The sequence below is a fragment of the Somniosus microcephalus genome, chromosome 12 (assembly GCF_052327205.1).
Source record: "Somniosus microcephalus isolate GS21.2 chromosome 12, FLI_Smic_1.0, whole genome shotgun sequence".
Lineage (NCBI taxonomy): Eukaryota > Metazoa > Chordata > Chondrichthyes > Squaliformes > Somniosidae > Somniosus > Somniosus microcephalus.
Window position 1 is genome coordinate 170369832 of NC_140998.1, and position 19243 is coordinate 170389074.

Below are 19243 nucleotides of genomic sequence, written 5' to 3' on the forward strand. Positions count from 1 at the left end.
TCTAGTGGCAACAATCAAGTACTGCAGTGAGTGACAGATGAGCGAGTGAGGGGCTCCATTCGACGCCTGCTACTGTGAGCCCTGCTGTGTAGCAGTCATGTTATGCACTGCAGCAGGTTCACTCGACTGCACACATATACCTGCTGCAGTGCAAATTTTCCTGACACGGGTCTATTAAACTAGAAGTCCTAGAATCATAGAATAGTACAGCACAGAAGGAGGCCATTCGGCCCATCAAGTCTGTGCCGGCTCTTTTGAAGAGCAATCCAGTCAGCCCCACTTCCCCGCTCTTTCCCCATATCCCTGCAATTTTTTTCTCCTTCAAGCATTTATCCAATTCCCTTTTAAAGGCTACTATTGACTCTGTATCCACCACCCTATCAGGCAGTGCATTCCAAATCCTAACCATGAGTTTTTCCTCATGTCGCCTCTGGTTCTTTTGCCAATCACCTTAAATCTGTGCCCTCTGGTTATCGACCCTTCTGCCAGTGGAAACAGTTTCTCTTTATTTACTCTCTCTAAACCCTTCACGATTTTAAACACCTCTATTAAATCTCCTCTTAGCCTTCTCTGCTCCAATGTGTTCCTCTCGCTGGCTGAGCTGGAAGAAGCATCGTAAGTTACAGAGCAGGAAGGTGTCAGCTTCGGTCCCTGATATATGCTGAGTCTGAGGGGCTGTGGGTGTGCTACAACTGGAAAACCTCAGCCAGGTTACTGCTCCTGGGCGCTCCCCAGTGACCCCTACTGAAACATAGGAACAGGAGGAGGCCATTCAGCCCCATGAGCATGTTCCGCCACTCAATCAGAATCTAAACTCCATCTCCCGCTTTGCTCCCTATCCCTCGACACCCTTACCAGGTGCTGTCTTTCGGATGAGATCATTCCATTGTATCATACAAATCCATTCCGCCACTCTGCACAGCCATTCCTCCACTACATATTAACATCAAAACCTGAAGTTTAATTTGTCTCCCATAACATATACTAATCTATTGTACTTTAAAAATTGATCAGTAATCACGGCTCTGAATAAGCGAAGTGTGCCTGATAATCTCCACATCATTTAATCTCCGGCCCTTCCCTTCTCTCAGGCTCCTTCCCAACTTTTCGGGCAGCTGTTGCTTTCTCCTGCAGCCTCCGGCTCTTTTTCACCTCATGTTTGAACCTTCCCTGCAGTTTCAGCCTCTTCCTTTCATTAGGTTTGGGCTGAGGCTCCTTCTGCCCCTTCTCCCTCCTTTTGCCCCTCACTAACCTTTCCCTTTCCACACGATGCCACCCCACCCCCCACTTCCATGTCTCTGTCCCCCTCTGACTCCTCACTCTCCAGCTCTTCTGTAACCTCCCGTCCCTGTTCCCCGTCAGATACATAATCCCCCTTAGAGAGTCTTCCTGCCATCACGGTTTCTGCAGTGGTGCCACTCCCTTCGGCCTCATCTCTACCGCTGACCCTTGCTCCCCGTTTCTTCTCTCTCTGGAACAATGGCACATCTGCACCTATCTTGCTCCCTTCTGGCGTCTTTGTCTCGCCGCTCCCGTCCTGCTGCCCCTTTAAGACTCCTGCCTCTTGCACCCTCTCCTTGTCTTGCCCCTCCTGCTCCCCGAGATATCCGACTCCCTGTCTTTCTTTGGAGTACTTACACTTAGCCCGCACCCCACTCCCGCCTCCTCTCTCCCCACGGATACCAGATTCTTTAGGGAGAGCCGAGTCGTATTACGGCACGACTCTGCCCTCGACCCGTGCTGCCCGCTGCTGTCTTCGTCCTTTTCCACCGTACTTGGTGTGTTATCCACCATTTACATCCTGTTCTCTTCTCCGCAATTTTCTGCCTCTTCCTGTGCTCTTTTCTCCTTCCATTCATCAGCTGTGTCCTAGAATCATAGAAAGTTACAGCATGGATGGAGGCCATTTCGGCCCATTGTGTCCTCTGTCTGCGCCGCTCCTCCAGCCGCTCCACTCACACCTCCTGCTCCTTCTCCTTCTCCCATCTCCTCGTCACTCAAGGGGCTTCCTTCTGCCACACACTCAGAGCGGGTGGGGCATTTGTGACACACCCCACAGCTCTCCGCCTTGCAGCTCCGAGCGATGTGTCCAGACTCACCGCAGTTATAACAGTACAAGTCTGGACAGCTTCTTACAAGATGGTCGTGTCCAAGACAATAATAACAAACCTTCACCTGGTTATCATGCAGTAATCGGAAGTACTGCACTCCTTCCATTGTCTCGAATTTCATGCTGTACGCTAATGACTTCACCCCCTCTGGGAACCGCACCTTTAAGTAACGGGTTCCATCTGCTACCCGTGTTCCTGGATAGTACCTCCTCTTTATTGCTGAGCAAATTTTAATGTCCCACGACTCCAACTTTTTGATTAGCAAATCGTCCTCAATATAAACTGGCAAGTTTAAGAATGAGACCACCACCTCTTCCGAATATAGCAGAGATACCTCCAAGAACTTATCGCCAACCTTCAAACTCAGTAAAAGTCTTTCCACCTCTTCTCGGCCACTGACTGTCACCTCAAACCCAATATTCGGCTTTGGTCGGCAGGCAAAGCAGCTTCCCTCGCCACAGTCCTCATGTACCGCTTGGATAATATCCCAAGCTCGTATCTCCTTATCCTCGCACTGAACCAGCACCGTGTTTTCTTTTCCAAACCTCCTGGGGTCCCGGCCCAAATCTTTGGGCCTTTCTTTCTCCCTTCCCCCAACATTTTCTCCCCTGATTAAATTCATCCTGGGAACATTGTCCTCTGAGGGGCCCAGCATTCACTCCGGGCCCCTCAGCAGCCATCTGGCTGCTGTTTATGGACCAAAAAGGTCCTAAAACCTGAAAAAACAAAACACCACCAACTTTTTACAAACTCACTCCAACTCCTTGCAGCAATCAAGCACCCAGCAGCACTTGCTCACTCCTAGCCCCTCCCACCTAGAGAGTGTTACCACTGAGCCACAGCTGACACTGATTCAATGTGTGATGCCCTTTGAGCTTTGTGGCTGTGATAGTTGGGATGTAAATGGAAGGTGTCATTGTATCTGAATGACCAGGTTTCTCTGTGCTGTCCTCAGTATTTCACAGATATCAACGAGGCCCACTCCTGGCTGCTTGAGAAACAGCCTCTTCTACACAGCGAGGATTTTGGGAAAGATGAGGCCAGTGCTGATGCCCTCCTGCAGCGTCACATGCGCCTAGAGAAAGAAATCGCAGCGTATTCCAGCGAAGTGAAGAGACTCGGGGACTTGGTGACAGTGGCTGTGCAGCAAGTTCCTTTGACAATGTGTCAGGTAGTCATTTCCAGTTTGTGTGCGTATGTGTGTCAATTGCCTAAGGGGGGTCAGAGAGGAATTTTCCGCAGTATTTTTTCTCTTATTAGCGCTGGGTTTTCTTCAGATTTTTTGCGTCTCCCAGGAGATTACATGGCTGCGGGGCGTGGGAAGTGTCTAGTCCACCATGAATGCGGGGCTGCCTCTCATTTTCATATGTGTCTGCGTGTGTGGGTCTGCGCACATCTGTGTGTGTCTGTGCGTGTCTGTGTACATATGTCTATGCGTGTCTGTGTACGTGTGTGTCTATACGTGTGTGCGTGTGTGTTGAAGGAACACATGCACACAGGCACAAATGAAAATGACAGCACTGCAAGAATCTTGAGAAAGTGGGACTGGAGTCCAACTCTCTCACCAATAGTGTAGAGGGAGCTTTACTCTGTACAGGAGCAAGGATGTCTTGCTGCAGTTGTACAGGGCCTTGGTGAGACCACACCTTGAGTATTGTGTGCAGTTTTGGTCGCCTTATCTGAGGAAGGATGTTCTTGCCATGGAGGGAGTGCAGCGAAGGTTCACCAGGCTGATACCTGGGATGGCAGGAATGACGTATGGAGAGAGATTAGGTCGATTGGGCTTATACTCACTAGAGTTTAGAAGAATGAGAGGGGATCTCATTGAAACGTATAAAATTCTAACAGGACTAGACAGACTAGATGCAGGAAGGCTGTTCCTGATGGCGGGGGAGTCCAGAACCAGGGGTCACAGTCTAAGGATAAGGGGTAAGCCATTTAGGACTGAGATGAGGAGGAATTTCTTCACCCAGAGAGTGGTGAACCTGTGGAATTCACTACCACAGAAGACAGTTGAGGCCAATTCATTAAGTATGTTCAAGAAGGAGTTAGATATATTTCTTAAGGCTAAGGGGATCAAGGGATATGGGGAGAAAGCAGGGACAGGGTGCTGAATTTGAATGATCAGCCACGATCGCATTGAATGGCGGAGCAGGCTCGAGGGGCCGAATGGCCTACTTCTGCTCCTATCTTCTATGTTTCTATCTAACCCGTGCTGTACCTGCCCTGGGAGTGTTTGATGCGACAGTGTAGAGGGAGCTTTACTCTGTATCTAACCCGTGCTGTACCTGCCCTGGGAGTGTTTGATGGGGCAGTGTGGAGGGAGCTTTACTCTGTATCTAACCCGTGCTGTACCTGCCCTGGGAGTGTTTGATGGGACAGTATAGAGGGAGCTTTACTCTGTATCTAACCCGCGCTGTACCTGCCCTGGGATTGTTTTGAGGTTACCATACTTTACCCCAATGCCCCCAGTATTAGTAGTGCTCCAGAATGCCACATGTGAGGTAAGGTGCTTCACGGGCAGGAATACCACATGGAAAGTGGGAATCTCCACTGGGAAATTTGGGAAAGAAATTCTAAGATGAACCTTTGCATCCTGCTCACGTAGCACCACCCTCTGGCTGGTGTCAGAGCAGTGTGGACTCATAGGGAGCATGCCTACTGGTCCTTCTCTGCAGATGGAATAGGGACAAAAGAAGTGACTGTGGGCTTGGTTTCTGTTCAGGGCTTTTGTTAGAAAGTAGCCCCTGGAATTTACGATGATGGAGTGATCCTGGGAACTGGTGAGAAATGCTGCATCTTGTTTGCAGGCAGAGACCCAGGAGAGGAAAGTGTCTGAGAGCTGCTCATCTGATGAAGAAGAAGAAGGATTGGGAATCACGAGGAGAGTTCATCCTCAAGGTGAGAAGGACAAAATGACAGCAGAAATGCAGATGCTACAAGTTTGGATTGGTGAAAGGGTAGGTATCTGTGTCGAGGTCACTGCCTGACTATGTGGCATCATGACACCCTGAGCATCTCCGAGCTCTGATGGAACGGCATTTCCATGCGTAACTATGATGTAATCCGTCATGCAATAGTACCAGTGTGCAGAGCTGCGATATCATTGTATCTCTGTGCATTCCCCTAATATAGTGACATCGCTGAGCAGTGTTGTGTTGTAATGGTGTCACTGTGCGGTGTTGTGTTGTAATGGTGTCACTGCTGTGTTGTAATGGTGTCACTGTGCAGTGCTGTGTTGTAAAGGTGTCACGGTGTTGTGTTGTAATGGTGTCACTGTGCGATGTTGTGTTGTAATGGTGTCACTGTGCGGTGTTGTGTTGTAATGGTGTCACTGTGCGGTGTTGTGTTGTAATGGTGTCACTGTGCGGTGTTGTGTTGTAATGGTGTCACTGTGCGGTGTTGTGTTGTAATGGTGTCACTGTGCGCTGTTGTGGTGTAATGGTGTCACTGCAGTGTTGTGTTGTAATGGTGTCACTGTGCAGTGTTGTGTTGTAATGGTGTCACTGTGCGGTGTTGTAATGGTGTCACTGTGCGGTGTTGTGTTGTAATGGTGTCACTGTGTTGTGTTGTAATGGTGTCACTGTGCGGTGTTGTGTTGTAATGGTGTCACTGTGTGGTGGTGTGCTGTAATGGTGTCACTGTGCAGTGTTGTGTTGTAATGGTGTCACTGTGCGGTGTTGTGTTGTAATGGTGTCATTGTGCGGTGTTGTGTTGTAATGATGTCACTTTGCGGTGTTGTGTTGTAATGGTGTCACTCTGCGGTGTTGTGTTGCAATGGTGTCACTGTGCGGTGTTGTAATGGTGTCACAGTGCAGCGTTGTTTTGTAATGGTGTCACTGTGCAGTGTTGTGTAATAGTGTCACTTTGCGGTGCTGTATTGTAATGGTGTCACTGTGCAGTGTTGTGTTGTAATGGTGTCACTGTGTGGTGTTGTTTTGTAATGGTGTCACTGCAGTGTTGTGTTGTAATGGTGTCACTGTGCAGTGTTGTGTTGTAATGGTGTCACTTTGCGGTGTTCCTTTGTAATGGTGTCACTTTGCAGTGTTGTGTTGTAATGGTGTCACTGCGGTGTTGTGTTGTAATGGTGTCGTTGTGCGGTGTTGTATTGTAATGGTGTCATTGTGCGGTGTTGTGTTGTAATGGTGTCATTGTGCAGTGTTGTGTTGTAATAGTGTCACTGTGTAGTGTTGTGTTGTAATGGTGTCACTGTGCGGTGTTGTGTTGTAATGGTGTCACTGTGTGGTGTTGTGTTGTAATGGTGTCACTGTGTGGTGTTGTATTGTAATGGTGTCACTGTGCGATGTTGTGTTGTAATGGTGTCACTGTGTGGTGTTGTGTTGTAATGGTGTCACTGTGCAGTGCTGTGTTGTAATGGTGTCACGGTGTTGTGTTGTAATGGTGTCACTGTGCGGTGTTGTGTTGTAATGGTGTCACTGTGCGCTGTTGTGTTGTAATGGTGTCACTGCAGTGTTGTGTTGTAATGGTGTCACTGTGCAGTGTTATGTTGTAATGGTGTCACTGTGCGGTGTTGTAATGGTGTCACTGTGCGGTGTTGTGTTGTAATGGTGTCACTGTGTTGTGTTGTAATGGTGTCACTGTGCGGTGTTGTGTTGTAATGGTGTCACTGTGTGGTGGTGTGCTGTAATGGTGTCACTGTGCAGTGTTGTGTTGTAATGGTGTCACTGTGTGGTGTTGTGTTGTAATGGTGTCATTGTGCGGTGTTGTGTTGTAATGGTGTCACTTTGCGGTGTTGTGTTGTAATGGTGTCACTCTGCGGTGTTGTGTTGCAATGGTGTCACTGTGCGGTGTTGTAATGGTGTCACAGTGCAGCGTTGTTTTGTAATGGTGTCACTGTGCAGTGTTGTGTAATAGTGTCACTTTGCGGTGCTGTATTGTAATGGTGTCACTGTGCAGTGTTGTGTTGTAATGGTGTCACTGTGTGGTGTTGTTTTGTAAGGGTGTCACTGTGCAGTGTTGTGTTGTAATGGTGTCACTGTGCAGTGTTGTGTTGTAATGGTGTCACTTTGTGGTGTTCCTTTGTAATGGTGTCACTTTGCAGTGTTGTGTTGTAATGGTGTCACTGCGGTGTTGTGTTGTAATGGTGTCGTTGTGCGGTGTTGTATTGTAATGGTGTCATTGTGTGGTGTTGTGTTGTAATGGTGTCATTGTGCGGTGTTGTGTTGTAATAGTGTCACTGTGTAGTGTTGTGTTGTAATGGTGTCACTGTGCGGTGTTGTGTTGTAATGGTGTCACTGTGCAGTGTTGTGTTGTAATGGTGTCACTGTGCGGTGTTGTGTTGTAATGGTGTCACTGTGTGGTGTTGTGTTGTAATGGTGTCACTGTGTGGTGTTGTGTTGTAATGGTGTCACTGTGCGGTGTTGTGTTGTAATGGTGTCACTGTGTGGTGTTGTGTTGTAATGGTGTCATTGTGCGGTGTTGTGTTGTAATGGTGTCACTTTGCGGTGTTGTGTTGTAATGGTGTCACTGTGCGGTGTTGTGTTGCAATGGTGTCACTGTGCGGTGTTGTAATGGTGTCACAGTGCAGCGTTGTGTTGTAATGGTGTCACTGTGCGGTGTTGTGTTGCAATGGTGTCACTGTGTGGTGTTGTTTTGTAATGGTGTCACTGTGCAGTGTTGTGTAATAGTGTCACTTTGCGGTGCTGTATTGTAATGGTGTCACTGTGCAGTGTTGTGTTGTAATGGTGTCACTGTGCAGTGTTGTGTTGTAATGGTGTCACTTTGCGGTGTTCCTTTGTAATGGTGTCACTTTGCAGTGTTGTGTTGTAATGGTGTCACTGCGGTGTTGTGTTGTAATGGTGTCATTGTGCAGTGTTGTATTGTAATGGTGTCATTGTGCGGTGTTGTGCTGTAATGGTGTCATTGTGCGGTGTTGTGTTGTAATAGTGTCACTGTGCAGTGTTGTGTTGTAATGGTGTCACTGTGCGGTGTTGTGTTGTAATGGTGTCACTGCAGTGTTGTGTTGTAATGGTGTCAATTTGTGGTGTTGTGTTGTAATGGTGTCACTGTGCGGTGTTGTGTTGTAATGGTGTCACTGTGCGGCCTTCTGTTGTAATGGTGTCACTGTGCGGTGCTGTGTTGTAATGGTGTCACTGTGCGGTGTTGTGTTGTAATGGTGTCACTGTGCGGTCTTGTGTTGTAATGATGTCGCTTTGCGGTGTTGTGTTGTAATGGTGTCACTGTGCGGTGTTTTGTTGTAATTGTGTCACTGTGCGGTGTTGTGTTGTAATGGTGTCACTGTGCAGTGTTGTGTTGTAATGGTGTCATTGTGCGGTGTTGTGTTGTAATGGTGTCACTGTGCAGTGTTGTGTTGTAATGGTGTCACTGTGCGGTCTTGTGTTGTAATGATGTCACTTTGCGGTGTTGTGTTGTAATGGTATCACTGTGCAGTGTTGTGTTGTAATGGTGTCACTTTGCGGTGTGGTGTAATGGTGTCACTGTGCGGTGTTGTGTTGTGATGGTGTCACTGTGCGATGTTGTGTTGTAATGGTGTCATTGTGCGGTGCTGTGTTGTAATGGTGTCACTGTGCGGTGTTGTGTTGTAATGGTGTCTCTGTGGTGTTGTGTTGTAATGGTGTCACTGTGTGGTGTTGTGTTGTAATGGTGTCACTGTGCGGTGCTGTGTTGTAATGGTGTCATTGTGCGGTGCTGTATTGTAATGGTGTCACTGTGCAGTCTTGTGTTGTAATGGTGTCACTGTGCGGTCTTGTGTTGTAATGGTGTCACTGTGCGGTGGTGTGTTGTAATGGTGTCATTGTGCGGTGTTGTGTTGTAATGGTGTCACTGTGCGGTGTTGTGTTGTAATGGTGTCACTTTGCGGTGTTGTGTTGTAATGGTGTCACTGTGCGGTGTTGTGTTGTAATGGTGTCACTGTGTGGCGTTGTGTTGTAATGGTGTCACTGTGCGGTGTTGTGTTGTAATGGTGTCACTGTGCGGTGTTGTGTTGTAATGGTGTCACTTTGCGGTGTTGTGTTGTAATGGTGTCATTGTGCGGTGTTGTATTGTAATGGTGTCACTGCAGTATTGTGTTGTAATAGTGTCACAGTGCGGTGTTGTATTGTAATGGTGTCACTGCGGTGTTGTATTGTAATGGTGTCACTGTGTTGTGTTGTAATGGTGTCACAGTGCGGTGTTGTTAGGTAATGGTATCACAGTGTGGTGTTGTTACGTAATGGTGTCACTGTGCGGTGTTGTGTTGTAATGGTGTCACAGTGCGTTGTTGTGTTATAATGGTGTCACTGTGCAGTGTTGTGTTATAATGGTGTCACTGTGCGGTGTTGTTAGTTAATGGTATCACAGTGTGGTGTTACGTAATGGTGTCACTGTGCGGTGTTGTGTTGTAATGGTGTCACAGTGTGCTGTTGTGTTGTAATGGTGTCACAGTGCGGCGTTGTGTTGTAATGTTGTCACAGTGGGGTGTTGTGTTATAATGGTGTCACTGTGCAGTGTTGTGTTGTAATGGTGTCACTGTGTGGTGTTGTGTTGTAATGGTGTCACTGTGTTGTGTTCTAATGGTGTCACAGTGCGGTGTTGCGTTATAATGGTGTCACTGTGCAGTGTTGTATTGTAATGGTGTCACTGCGGTGTTGTGTTGTAATGGTGTCACTGTGCATTGCTGTGTTGTAATGGTGTCACTTTGCGGTGTTTTGTTGTAATGGTGTCACTTTGCGTTGTTTTGTTGTAATGGTGTCACTTTGCGGTGTTGTGTTGTAATGGTGACACTTTGCGGTGTTGTGTTGTAATGGTGTCACTGTGCGGTGTTGTGTTGAAATGGTGTCACTTTGTGGTGTTGTGTTGTAATGGTGTCACTGTGTGGTGTTGTGTTGTAATGGTGTCACTGTGCGGTGTTGTGTTGTAATGGTGTCATTGTGCGGTGCTGTATTGTAATGTGTCACTGTGCGGTGTTGTGTTGTAATGGTGTCATTGTGCGGTGCTGTATTGTAATGGTGTCACTGTGCAGTCTTGTGTTGTAATGGTGTCACTGTGCGGTCTTGTGTTGTAATGGTGTCACTGTGCGGTCTTGTGTTGTAATGGTGTCACTGTGCGGTGGTGTGTTGTAATGGTGTCATTGTGCGGTGTTGTGTTGTAATGGTGTCACTGTGCGGTGTTGTGTTGTAATGGTGTCACTTTGCGGTGTTGTGTTGTAATGGTGTCACTGTGTGGTGTTGTGTTGTAATGGTGTCACTGTGCGGTGTTGTGTTGTAATGGTGTCACTGTGCGGTGTTGTGTTGTAATGGTGTCACTGTGTGGTGTTGTGTTGTAATAGTGTCACTGCAGTGTTGTGTTGTAATGGTGTCACTTTGCGGTGTTGTGTTGTAATGGTGTCATTGTGCGGTGTTGTATTGTAATGGTGTCACTGTGCAGTATTGTGTTGTAATAGTGTCACAGTGCGGTGTTGTATTGTAATGGTGTCACTGCGGTGTTGTATTGTAATGGTGTCACTGTGCGGTGTTGTGTTGTAATGGTGTCACAGTGGGGTGTTGTGTTATAATGGTGTCACTGTGCAGTGTTGTGTTATAATGGTGTCACTGTGCGGTGTTGTTAGTTAATGGTATCACAGTGTGGTGTTACGTAATGGTGTCACTGTGCGGTGTTGTGTTGTAATGGTGTCACAGTGCGCTGTTGTGTTGTAATGGTGTCACAGTGCGGCATTGTGTTGTAATGTTGTCACAGTGGGGTGTTGTGTTATAATGGTGTCACTGTGCAGTGTTGTGTTGTAATGGTGTCACTGTGCGGTGTTGTGTTGTAATGGTGTCACTGTGCGGTGTTGTGTTGTAATGGTGTCACTGTGTTGTGTTGTAATGGTGTCACAGTGCGGTGTTGCATTATAATGGTGTCACTGTGCAGTGTTGTATTGTAATGGTGTCACTGCGGTGTTGTGTTGTAATGGTGTCACTGTGCATTGCTGTGTTGTAATGGTGTCACTTTGCGGTGTTTTGTTGTAATGGTGTCACTTTGCGTTGTTTTGTTGTAATGGTGTCACTTTGCGGTGTTGTGTTGTAATGGTGTCACTGTACATTGCTGTGTTGTAATGGTGTCACTTTGCGGTGTTTTGTTGTAATGGTGTCACTTTGCGTTGTTTTGTTGTAATGGTGTCACTGCGGTGTTGTGTTGTAATGGTGACACTTTGCGGTGTTGTGTTGTAATGGTGTCACTTTGCGGTGTTGTGTTGTAATGGTGTCACTTTGTGGTGTTGTGTTGTAATGGTGTCACTGTGCATTGCTGTGTTGTAATGGTGTCACTTTGCGGTGTTTTGTTGTAATGGTGTCACTTTGCATTGTTTTGTTGTAATGGTGTCACTTTGCGGTGTTGTGTTGTAATGGTGACACTTTGCGGTGTTGTGTTGTAATGGTGTCACTTTGCGGTGTTGTGTTGTAATGGTGTCACTTTGCGGTGTTGTGTTGTAATGGTGTCACTTTGTGGTGTTGTGTTGTAATGGTGTCACTTTGCGGTGTTGTGTTGTAATGGTGTCAGGCATGGCCTTGCCTGGGATGTTCTCCATGGTCTATTACCCTGCAGAGCCTCAATCCTGGCTCATGTGTTAAAAATTGTCACTTCGTTGAGGTACCAGAGGCGGACTGCTACACGAGCAAGCTAGGCAGGGTGCGCACAGTGTCCTATGAATCCAGTGAGGGTAACACTTCCATAACTTATATGTTTGCAGCAGATGAGACCTTTACCTTTACCACGGTCAACATTGTGGAGAACAGACCAGCCCGAGACAGCTGGCAGCCACTGGACAGCCAGGAGAAGGTGAGATCAGTGCCTGTGACGTAAGTCGATAAATCCCAAGGACCAGATGACTTACATCCTAGGGTTTTGAAAGAGGTGGCCATTGGGATAGTGGACGCATTGGTTGTCATCTTCCAAAATTCTATAGATTCTGGAAGGGTTCCTGCAGATTGGAGGATAGCAAATGTAACCCCGCTATTTAAGAAAGGAGGGAGAGAGAAAACGGGGAACTACAGACCTGTTAGCCTCACATCGGTAGTTGGGAAAATGCTGGAATCTATTATAAAGGATGCAATAACTGGGCACTTAAAAACTAATAGTAAGATTGGGCAGAGTCAATATGGATTTATGAAAGAGAAATCCTGTTTAACAAACTTATTGGAGTTCTTTGAGGATGTAACTAGTGGAGTAGACAAAGGGGAACTGGTAGATGTGGTGTTTTTGGATTTTCAGAAGGCCTTGGATAAGGTCCCACACAAGAGGTTGGTGAACAAAATGAGGGCACATGGAATTGGGGGTAATATACTAGCATGGATTGAGAATTGGTTAACAGACAGAAAACAAAGAGTAGGGGTAAACGGATCTTTTTCAGGATGGCAGGCTGTGACTAGTGGGATACCACAAGGATCGGTGCTTGGGCCCCAGCTATTCACAATCTATCTCAATGATTTGGATGAGGGGACTAAATGTAACATTTCCAAATTTGCTGATGACACAAAGCTAGGTGGCAGTTTCAGTTGCGAAGAGGATGTGGAGAGTCTTGAATTCAGAAGGATGAGAGGGGATCTCATTGAAGTATACAAAATTATTACAGGGCTTGATAGGGTGGATGCTGGGAGAATGTTTCCCTTGGCTGGGGAGTCTAGAACCAGTGGCTACAGCCTCAGGATAAAGGGTAGGCCATTCAGGACTGAGAGGAGAAGAAATTTCTTCACACAGAGGGTGGTGAATCTTTGGAATTCTCTACCCCAGAGGGCGGTGGCGGCTCAGTCATTGGGTATATTCAAAACAGAAGTCGATAGATTTCTGACTACTAAGGGCATCAAGGGATATGGCGATAGGGCCGGTGAATGGAGTTGAGGCAGAAGATCAGCCACGATCTCATTGAATGGCGGAGCAGGCTCGAGGGGCCGAATGGCCTACTTCCCCCTCGTTCCTCTCTCCCCCTCATTCCTCTCTCTCCCCTCATTCCCCTCTCTCCCCTCGTTCCTCTCTCTCCCCTCATTCCTCCCCTCCTCGTTCCTCTCTCTCCCCTCGTTCCTCTCCCCCTCGTTCCCCTCTCTCCCCTCGTTCCTCGTTCCCCTCTCTCCCCTCGTTCCTCTCTCTCCCCTCATTCCTCCCCTCCTCGTTCCTCTCTCTCCCCTCGTTCCTCTCTCTCCCCTTGTTCCTCCCCTCCTCGTTCCCCTCTCTCCCCTCGTTCCTCTCTCTCCCCTCGTTCCTCCCCTCCTCGTTCCTCTCTCTCCCCTCGTTCCTCTCTCTCCCCTCGTTCCTCTCTCCCCTCGTTCCTCTCTCCCCTCGTTCCTCTCCCCCTCGTTCCTCTCTCTCCCCTCGTTCCTCCCCTCCTCGTTCCCCTCTCTCCCCTCGTTCCTCTCTCCCCTCGTTCCTCTCTCCCCTCGTTCCTCTCTCTCCCCTCGTTCCTCCCCTCCTCGTTCCCCTCTCTCCCCTCGTTCCTCTCTCCCCTCGTTCCTCTCTCCCCTCGTTCCCCTCTCTCCCCTCGTTCCTCTCTCTCCCCTCATTCCTCCCCTCCTCGTTCCTCTCTCTCCCCTCGTTCCTCCCCTCCTCATTCCCCTCTCTCCCCTCGTTCCTCTCTCTCCCCTCGTTCCTCCCCTCCTCGTTCCTCTCTCTCCCCTCGTTCCTCTCTCTCCCCTCATTCCTCCCCTCCTCGTTCCCCTCTCTCCCCTCGTTCCCCTCTCCCCTCGTTCCTCTCTCCCCTCGTTCCTCTCTCCCCTCGTTCCTCTCCCCCTCGTTCTTCTCTCTCCCCTCGTTCCTCCCCTCCTCGTTCCCCTCTCTCCCCTCGTTCCTCTCTCCCCTCGTTCTTCTCTCTCCCCTCGTTCCTCCCCTCCTCGTTCCCCTCTCTCCCCTCGTTCCCCTCTCTCCCCCTCGTTCCTCTCTCTCCCCCTCGTTCCTCTCTCTCCCCCTCGTTCCTCTCTCTCCCCCTCGTTCCTCTCTCTCCCCCTCGTTCCTCTCCCCCTCGTTCCTCTCCCCCTCGTTCCTCTCCCCCTCGTTCCTCTCTCCCCCCTTGTTCCTCTCTCCCCCCTCGTTCCTCTCTCCTCCTCGTTCCTCTCCCCCTCGTTCCTCTCCCCCTCATTCCTCTGTACCCCCCTCGTTCCCCTCTCTCCCCTCGTTCCCCTCTCTCCCCTCATTCCTCTCTCTCCCCTCGTTCCTCTCCCCCCTCGTTCCTCTCCCCCTCGTTCCTCTCCCCCTCGTTCCTCTCCCCCTCGTTCCTCTCTCCCCCCCTCGTTCCTCTCTCCCCCTCGTTCCTCTCCCCCTCATTCCTCTGTACCCCCCTCGTTCCCCTCTCTCCCCTCGTTCCCCTCTCTCCCCTCGTTCCTCTCTCTCCCCTCGTTCCTCTCCCCCCTCGTTCCTCTCCCCCTCGTTCCTCTCCCCCTCGTTCCTCTCCCCCTCGTTCCTCTCCCCATCGTTCCTCTCCCCCTCGTTCCCCTCTCTCCCCTCGTTCCTCTCCCCCTCGTTCCTCTCCCCCTCGTTCCTCTCTCCCCTCGTTCCTCTCTCCCCTCGTTCCTCTCCCCCTCGTTCCTCTCCCCCCTCGTTCCTCTCCCCCTCGTTCCTCTCTCCCCTCGTTCCTCTCCCCATCGTTCCTCTCCCCCTCGTTCCCCTCTCTCCCCTCGTTCCTCTCCCCCTCGTTCCTCTCCCCCTCGTTCCTCTCTCCCCTCGTTCCTCTCCCCATCGTTCCTCTCCCCCTCGTTCCTCTCCCCCCTCGTTCCTCTCCCCCTCGTTCCTCTCCCCCTCGTTCCTCTCCCCCTCGTTCCTCTCTCCTCCTCGTTCCTCTCTCGCCCTTCGTTCCTCCCCCCGTTCCTCTCCCCCTCGTTCCTCTCCCCCCTGTTCCTCTCCCCCTTGTTCCTCTCCCCCTCGTTCCTCTCCTCCTCGTTCCTCTCTCCTCCTCGTTCCTCTCTCTCCCCTCGTTCCTCTCCCCCTCGTTCCTCTCCCCTCATTCCTCTCTCCTCCTCGTTCCTCTCTCTCCCCTCGTTCCTCTCCCCCTCGTTCCTCTCCCCCTCGTTCCTCTCTCCCCCCCTCGTTCCTCTCTCTCCCCTCGTTCCTCTCTCTCCCCTCGTTCCCCTCTCTCCCCTCGTTCCTCTCTCTCCCCTCGTTCCTCTCTCTCCCCTCGTTCCTCTCTCTCCCCTCATTCCTCTCTCCCCCCCTCGTTCCTCTCTCTCCCCTCGTTCCCCTCTCTCCCCTCGTTCCTCTCTCTCCCCTCGTTCCTCTCTCTCCCCTCGTTCCTCTCTCTCCCCTCATTCCTCTCTCTCCCCTCGTTCCTCTCCACCTCGTTCCTCTCTCCCCCCTCGTTCCTCTCTCCTCCTCATTCCCCTCTCTCCCCTCGTTCCTCTCCCCCTCGTTCCTCTCTCCTCCCCTCATTCCTCTCCCCCTCGTTCCTCTCCCCCTCGTTCCTCTCTCCCCCTCGTTCCTCTCCCCCTCGTTCCTCTCTCCTCCCCTCATTCCTCTCCCCCTCGTTCCTCTCTCCTCCCCTCATTCCCCTCTCTCCCCTCGTTCCTATCCCCCTCGTTCCTCTCTCCTCCCCTCATTCCTCTCCCCCTCGTTCCTCTCCCCCTCGTTCCTCTCTCCCCCTCGTTCCTCTCCCCCTCGTTCCTCTCCCCCTCGTTCCTCTCTCCTCCCCTCATTCCTCTCCCCCTCGTTCCTCTCTCCTCCCCTCATTCCTCTCCCCCTCGTTCCTCTCCCCCTCGTTCATCTCTCCTCCCCTCATTCCTCTCCCCCTCGTTCCTCTCCCCCTCGTTCCTCTCTCCCCCTCGTTCCTCTCTCCCCCTCGTTCCTCTCCCCCTCATTCCTCTCCCCCTCGTTCCTCTCCCCCTCGTTCCTCTCTCCTCCCCTCATTCCTCTCCCCCTCGTTCCTCTCTCTCCCCTCGTTCCTCTCCACCTCGTTCCTCTCTCCCCCCTCGTTCCTCTCTCCTCCTCGTTCCCCTCTCTCCCCTCGTTCCTCTCCCCCTCGTTCCTCTCTCCTCCCCTCATTCCTCTCCCCCTCGTTCCTCTCTCCTCCCCTCATTCCTCTCTCTCCCCTCGTTCCTCTCTCTCCCCTCATTCCCCTCTCTCCCCTCGTTCCTCTCTCTCCCCTCGTTCCTCTCTCTCCCCTCGTTCCTCTCTCTCCCCTCGTTCCTCTCCACCTCGTTCCTCTCTCCCCCCTCGTTCCTCTCTCCTCCTCGTTCCCCTCTCTCCCCTCGTTCCTCTCCCCCTCGTTCCTCTCTCCTCCCCTCATTCCTCTCCCCCTCGTTCCTCTCTCCCCCTCGTTCCTCTCCCCCTCGTTCCTCTCCCCCTCGTTCCTCTCTCCTCCCCTCATTCCTCTCCCCCTCGTTCCTCTCTCCTCCCCTCATTCCTCTCCCCCTCGTTCCTCTCTCCTCCCCTCATTCCTCTCCCCCTCGTTCCTCTCCCCCTCGTTCCTCTCTCCCCCTCGTTCCTCTCCCCCTCATTCCTCTCCCCCTCGTTCCTCTCCCCCTCGTTCCTCTCTCCTCCCCTCATTCCTCTCCCCCTCATTCCTCTCTCTCCCCTCGTTCCTCTCTCTCCCCTCGTTCCTCTCCACCTCGTTCCTCTCTCCCCCCTCGTTCCTCTCTCCTCCTCGTTCCCCTCTCTCCCCTCGTTCCTCTCCCCCTCGTTCCTCTCTCCTCCCCTCATTCCTCTCCCCCTCGTTCCTCTCTCCTCCCCTCATTCCTCTCCCCCTCGTTCCTCTCTCCCCCTTGTTCCTCTCTCCCTGCCCCTGCTTTCCTCTCTTGTTGACCCCATCGTTTCCCTCTCCCTGCCCCCGTTCCTCTCTCTCTGCCTCCCTTGGTCCTCTCTCCCTGCCCCACTCCCGTCTTCCACCCTTTCCTCTGTTCCTATTGCCCTGCCCTCCTCCCGCACTCCTTGGTCTTGGTACCATTTTTCAATCGGTTCCTATTCAACTACAATCAGAAACATCAAATTGCAAAGGCGGTATTTCGGCCAATTGAGTCTGTGCCGGCTCATTGCTGGAGCAAACCAATACTAATCCCATTGCCCTGCCCTTTTGTTATAGGCCTGGATCTTCCTGTGCTTTAGTTATTTATCCAATTATACAAAATCCACCCCAGCACCAAGCTTCCATTTGGGTTCCTTTTCATGTCTTTAGCCTCAATGTGGGTGAGGCAGGCCAAGGTTTTCAGAGGGGCAGAGCAGTTGATTCTTGTGGTGGTGGGTGAGGGGACCAGCCGTGCGCTGCAGTATCAGTGGAGACATTTGTGACACAGACAACCCCGCCTCTTGGTGAGAGCACCAGCGATAAAGTGGAGGTGTGAAGTTTCAGGATCCCAGCTGAAGCAGTAGCGTTTTTGTGTTGAGCAGGTGAGGAGTGAGACTGTCACTGACTACACCGTTAAAGACAGTCTGACCCCGAGGGTCAGCAAGCCGCGAAGGAGCCGTTCGATGCGCCGCGGGACAACCGAGATCCACTTCTCCTCACAGAGGGAGCCTGACGAGAACTTCAACAGAGCGAACATCGAGAACAGCCAGAAAAACATCGACTCATCCTACGCCGATCTCTGCCAGCTGGCTGTGGTACAGTAATCCGCTCCTTCAGATCGTGTCCTCCCTCGTGTATCCCTCAGATCGTGTCCTCCCTCGTGTATCCCTCAGATCGTGTCCTCCCTCGTGTATCCCTCAGATCCTGTCCTCCCTCGTGTATCCCTCAGATCCTGTCCTCCCTCGTGTATCCCTCAGATCCTGTCCTCCCTCCTGTATCCCTCAGATCCTGTCCTCCCTCCTGTATCCCTCAGATACTGTCCTCCCTCGTGTATCCCTCAGATCCTGTCCTCCCTCGTGTATCCCCCAGATCCTGTCCTCCCTCGTGTATCCCTCAGATCTTGTCCTCCCTCGTGTATCCCTCAGAACCTGTCCTCCCTCGTGTATCCCTCAGATCGTGTCCTCCCTCGTGTATCCCTCAGATCCTGTCCTCCCTCGTGTATCCCTCAGATCGTGTCCTCCCTCGTGTATCCCTCAGATCCTATCCTCCCTCGTGTATCCCTCAGATCGTGTCCTCCCTCATGTATCCCTCAGATCGTGTCCTCCCTCGTGTATCCCTCAGATCGTGTCCTCCCTCGTGTATCCCTCAGATCCTGCCCTCCCTCGTGTATCCCTCAGATCCTGTCCTCCCTCGTGTATCCCTCAGATCCTGTCCTCCCTCCTGTATCCCTCAGATCCTGTCCTCCCTCCTGTATCCCTCAGATACTGTCCTCCCTCGTGTATCCCTCAGATCCTGTCCTCCCTCGTGTATCCCCCAGATCCTGTCCTCCCTCGTGTATCCCTCAGATCTTGTCCTCCCTCGTGTATCCCTCAGATCCTGTCCTCCCTCGTGTATCCCTCAGATCGTGTCCTCCCTCGTGTATCCCTCAGATCCTGTCCTCCCTCGTGTATCCCTCAGATCGTGTCCTCCCTCGTGTATCCCTCAGACCCTGTCCTCCCTCGTGTATCCCTCAGATCGTGTCCTCCCTCGTGTATCCCTCAGATCGTGTCCTCCCTCGTGTATCTCTCAGATCCTGTCCTCCCTTGTGTATCTCACAGATCCTGTCCTCCCTCGTGTATCCCTCAGATCCTGTCCTCCCTCGTGAATCTCTCAGGTCCTGCCCTCCCTCATGTATCCCTCAGATCGTGTCCTCCCTCATGTATCCCTCAGATCGTGTCCTTCCTCATGTATTCCTCCTCAGATTTTGTCCTCCCTCGTGTATCCCTCAGATCGTGTCCTTCCTCATGTATTCCTCCTCAGATCCTGTCCTCCCTCGTGTATCCCTCAGATCGTGTCCTCCCTCGTGTATCCCTCAGCTCCTGCCCTCCCTCGTGTTTCCCTCAGATCGTGTCCTCCCTCGTTTATCCCTCATATCGTGCCCTCCCTCGTGTATCCCTCAGATCGTGTCCTCCCTTGTGTATCCCTCAGATCCTGTCCTCCCTCATGTATCCCTCAGATCGTGTCCTCCCTCGTGTATCCCTCAGATCCTATCCTCCCTCGTTTATCCATCAGATCGTGTCCTCCCTCGTGTATCCCTCAGATCGTGTCCTCCCTCGTGTATCCCTCAGCTCCTGTCCTCCATCATGTATCCCTCAGATCCTGTCCTCCCTCATGTATCCCTCAGATCCTGTCCTCCCTCGTGTATCCCTCAGATCCTGTCCTCCCTCATGTATCTCTCAGA

The 19243-nt window shown here is 51.3% G+C and overlaps 1 protein-coding gene across 1 annotated transcript in view; it reads left to right on the plus strand.

Moving 5' to 3' along the window:
- sptbn5 (spectrin, beta, non-erythrocytic 5) overlaps nt 1–19243 on the plus strand; it is a 781023-nt gene that overhangs the window by 114862 nt on the left and 646918 nt on the right. Inside the window, 4 exon segments of the mRNA XM_086003837.1 lie at nt 3067–3282; nt 4922–5012; nt 11797–11909; nt 17403–17618. Coding sequence (XP_085859963.1) covers nt 3067–3282; nt 4922–5012; nt 11797–11909; nt 17403–17618 — 636 coding nt within the window.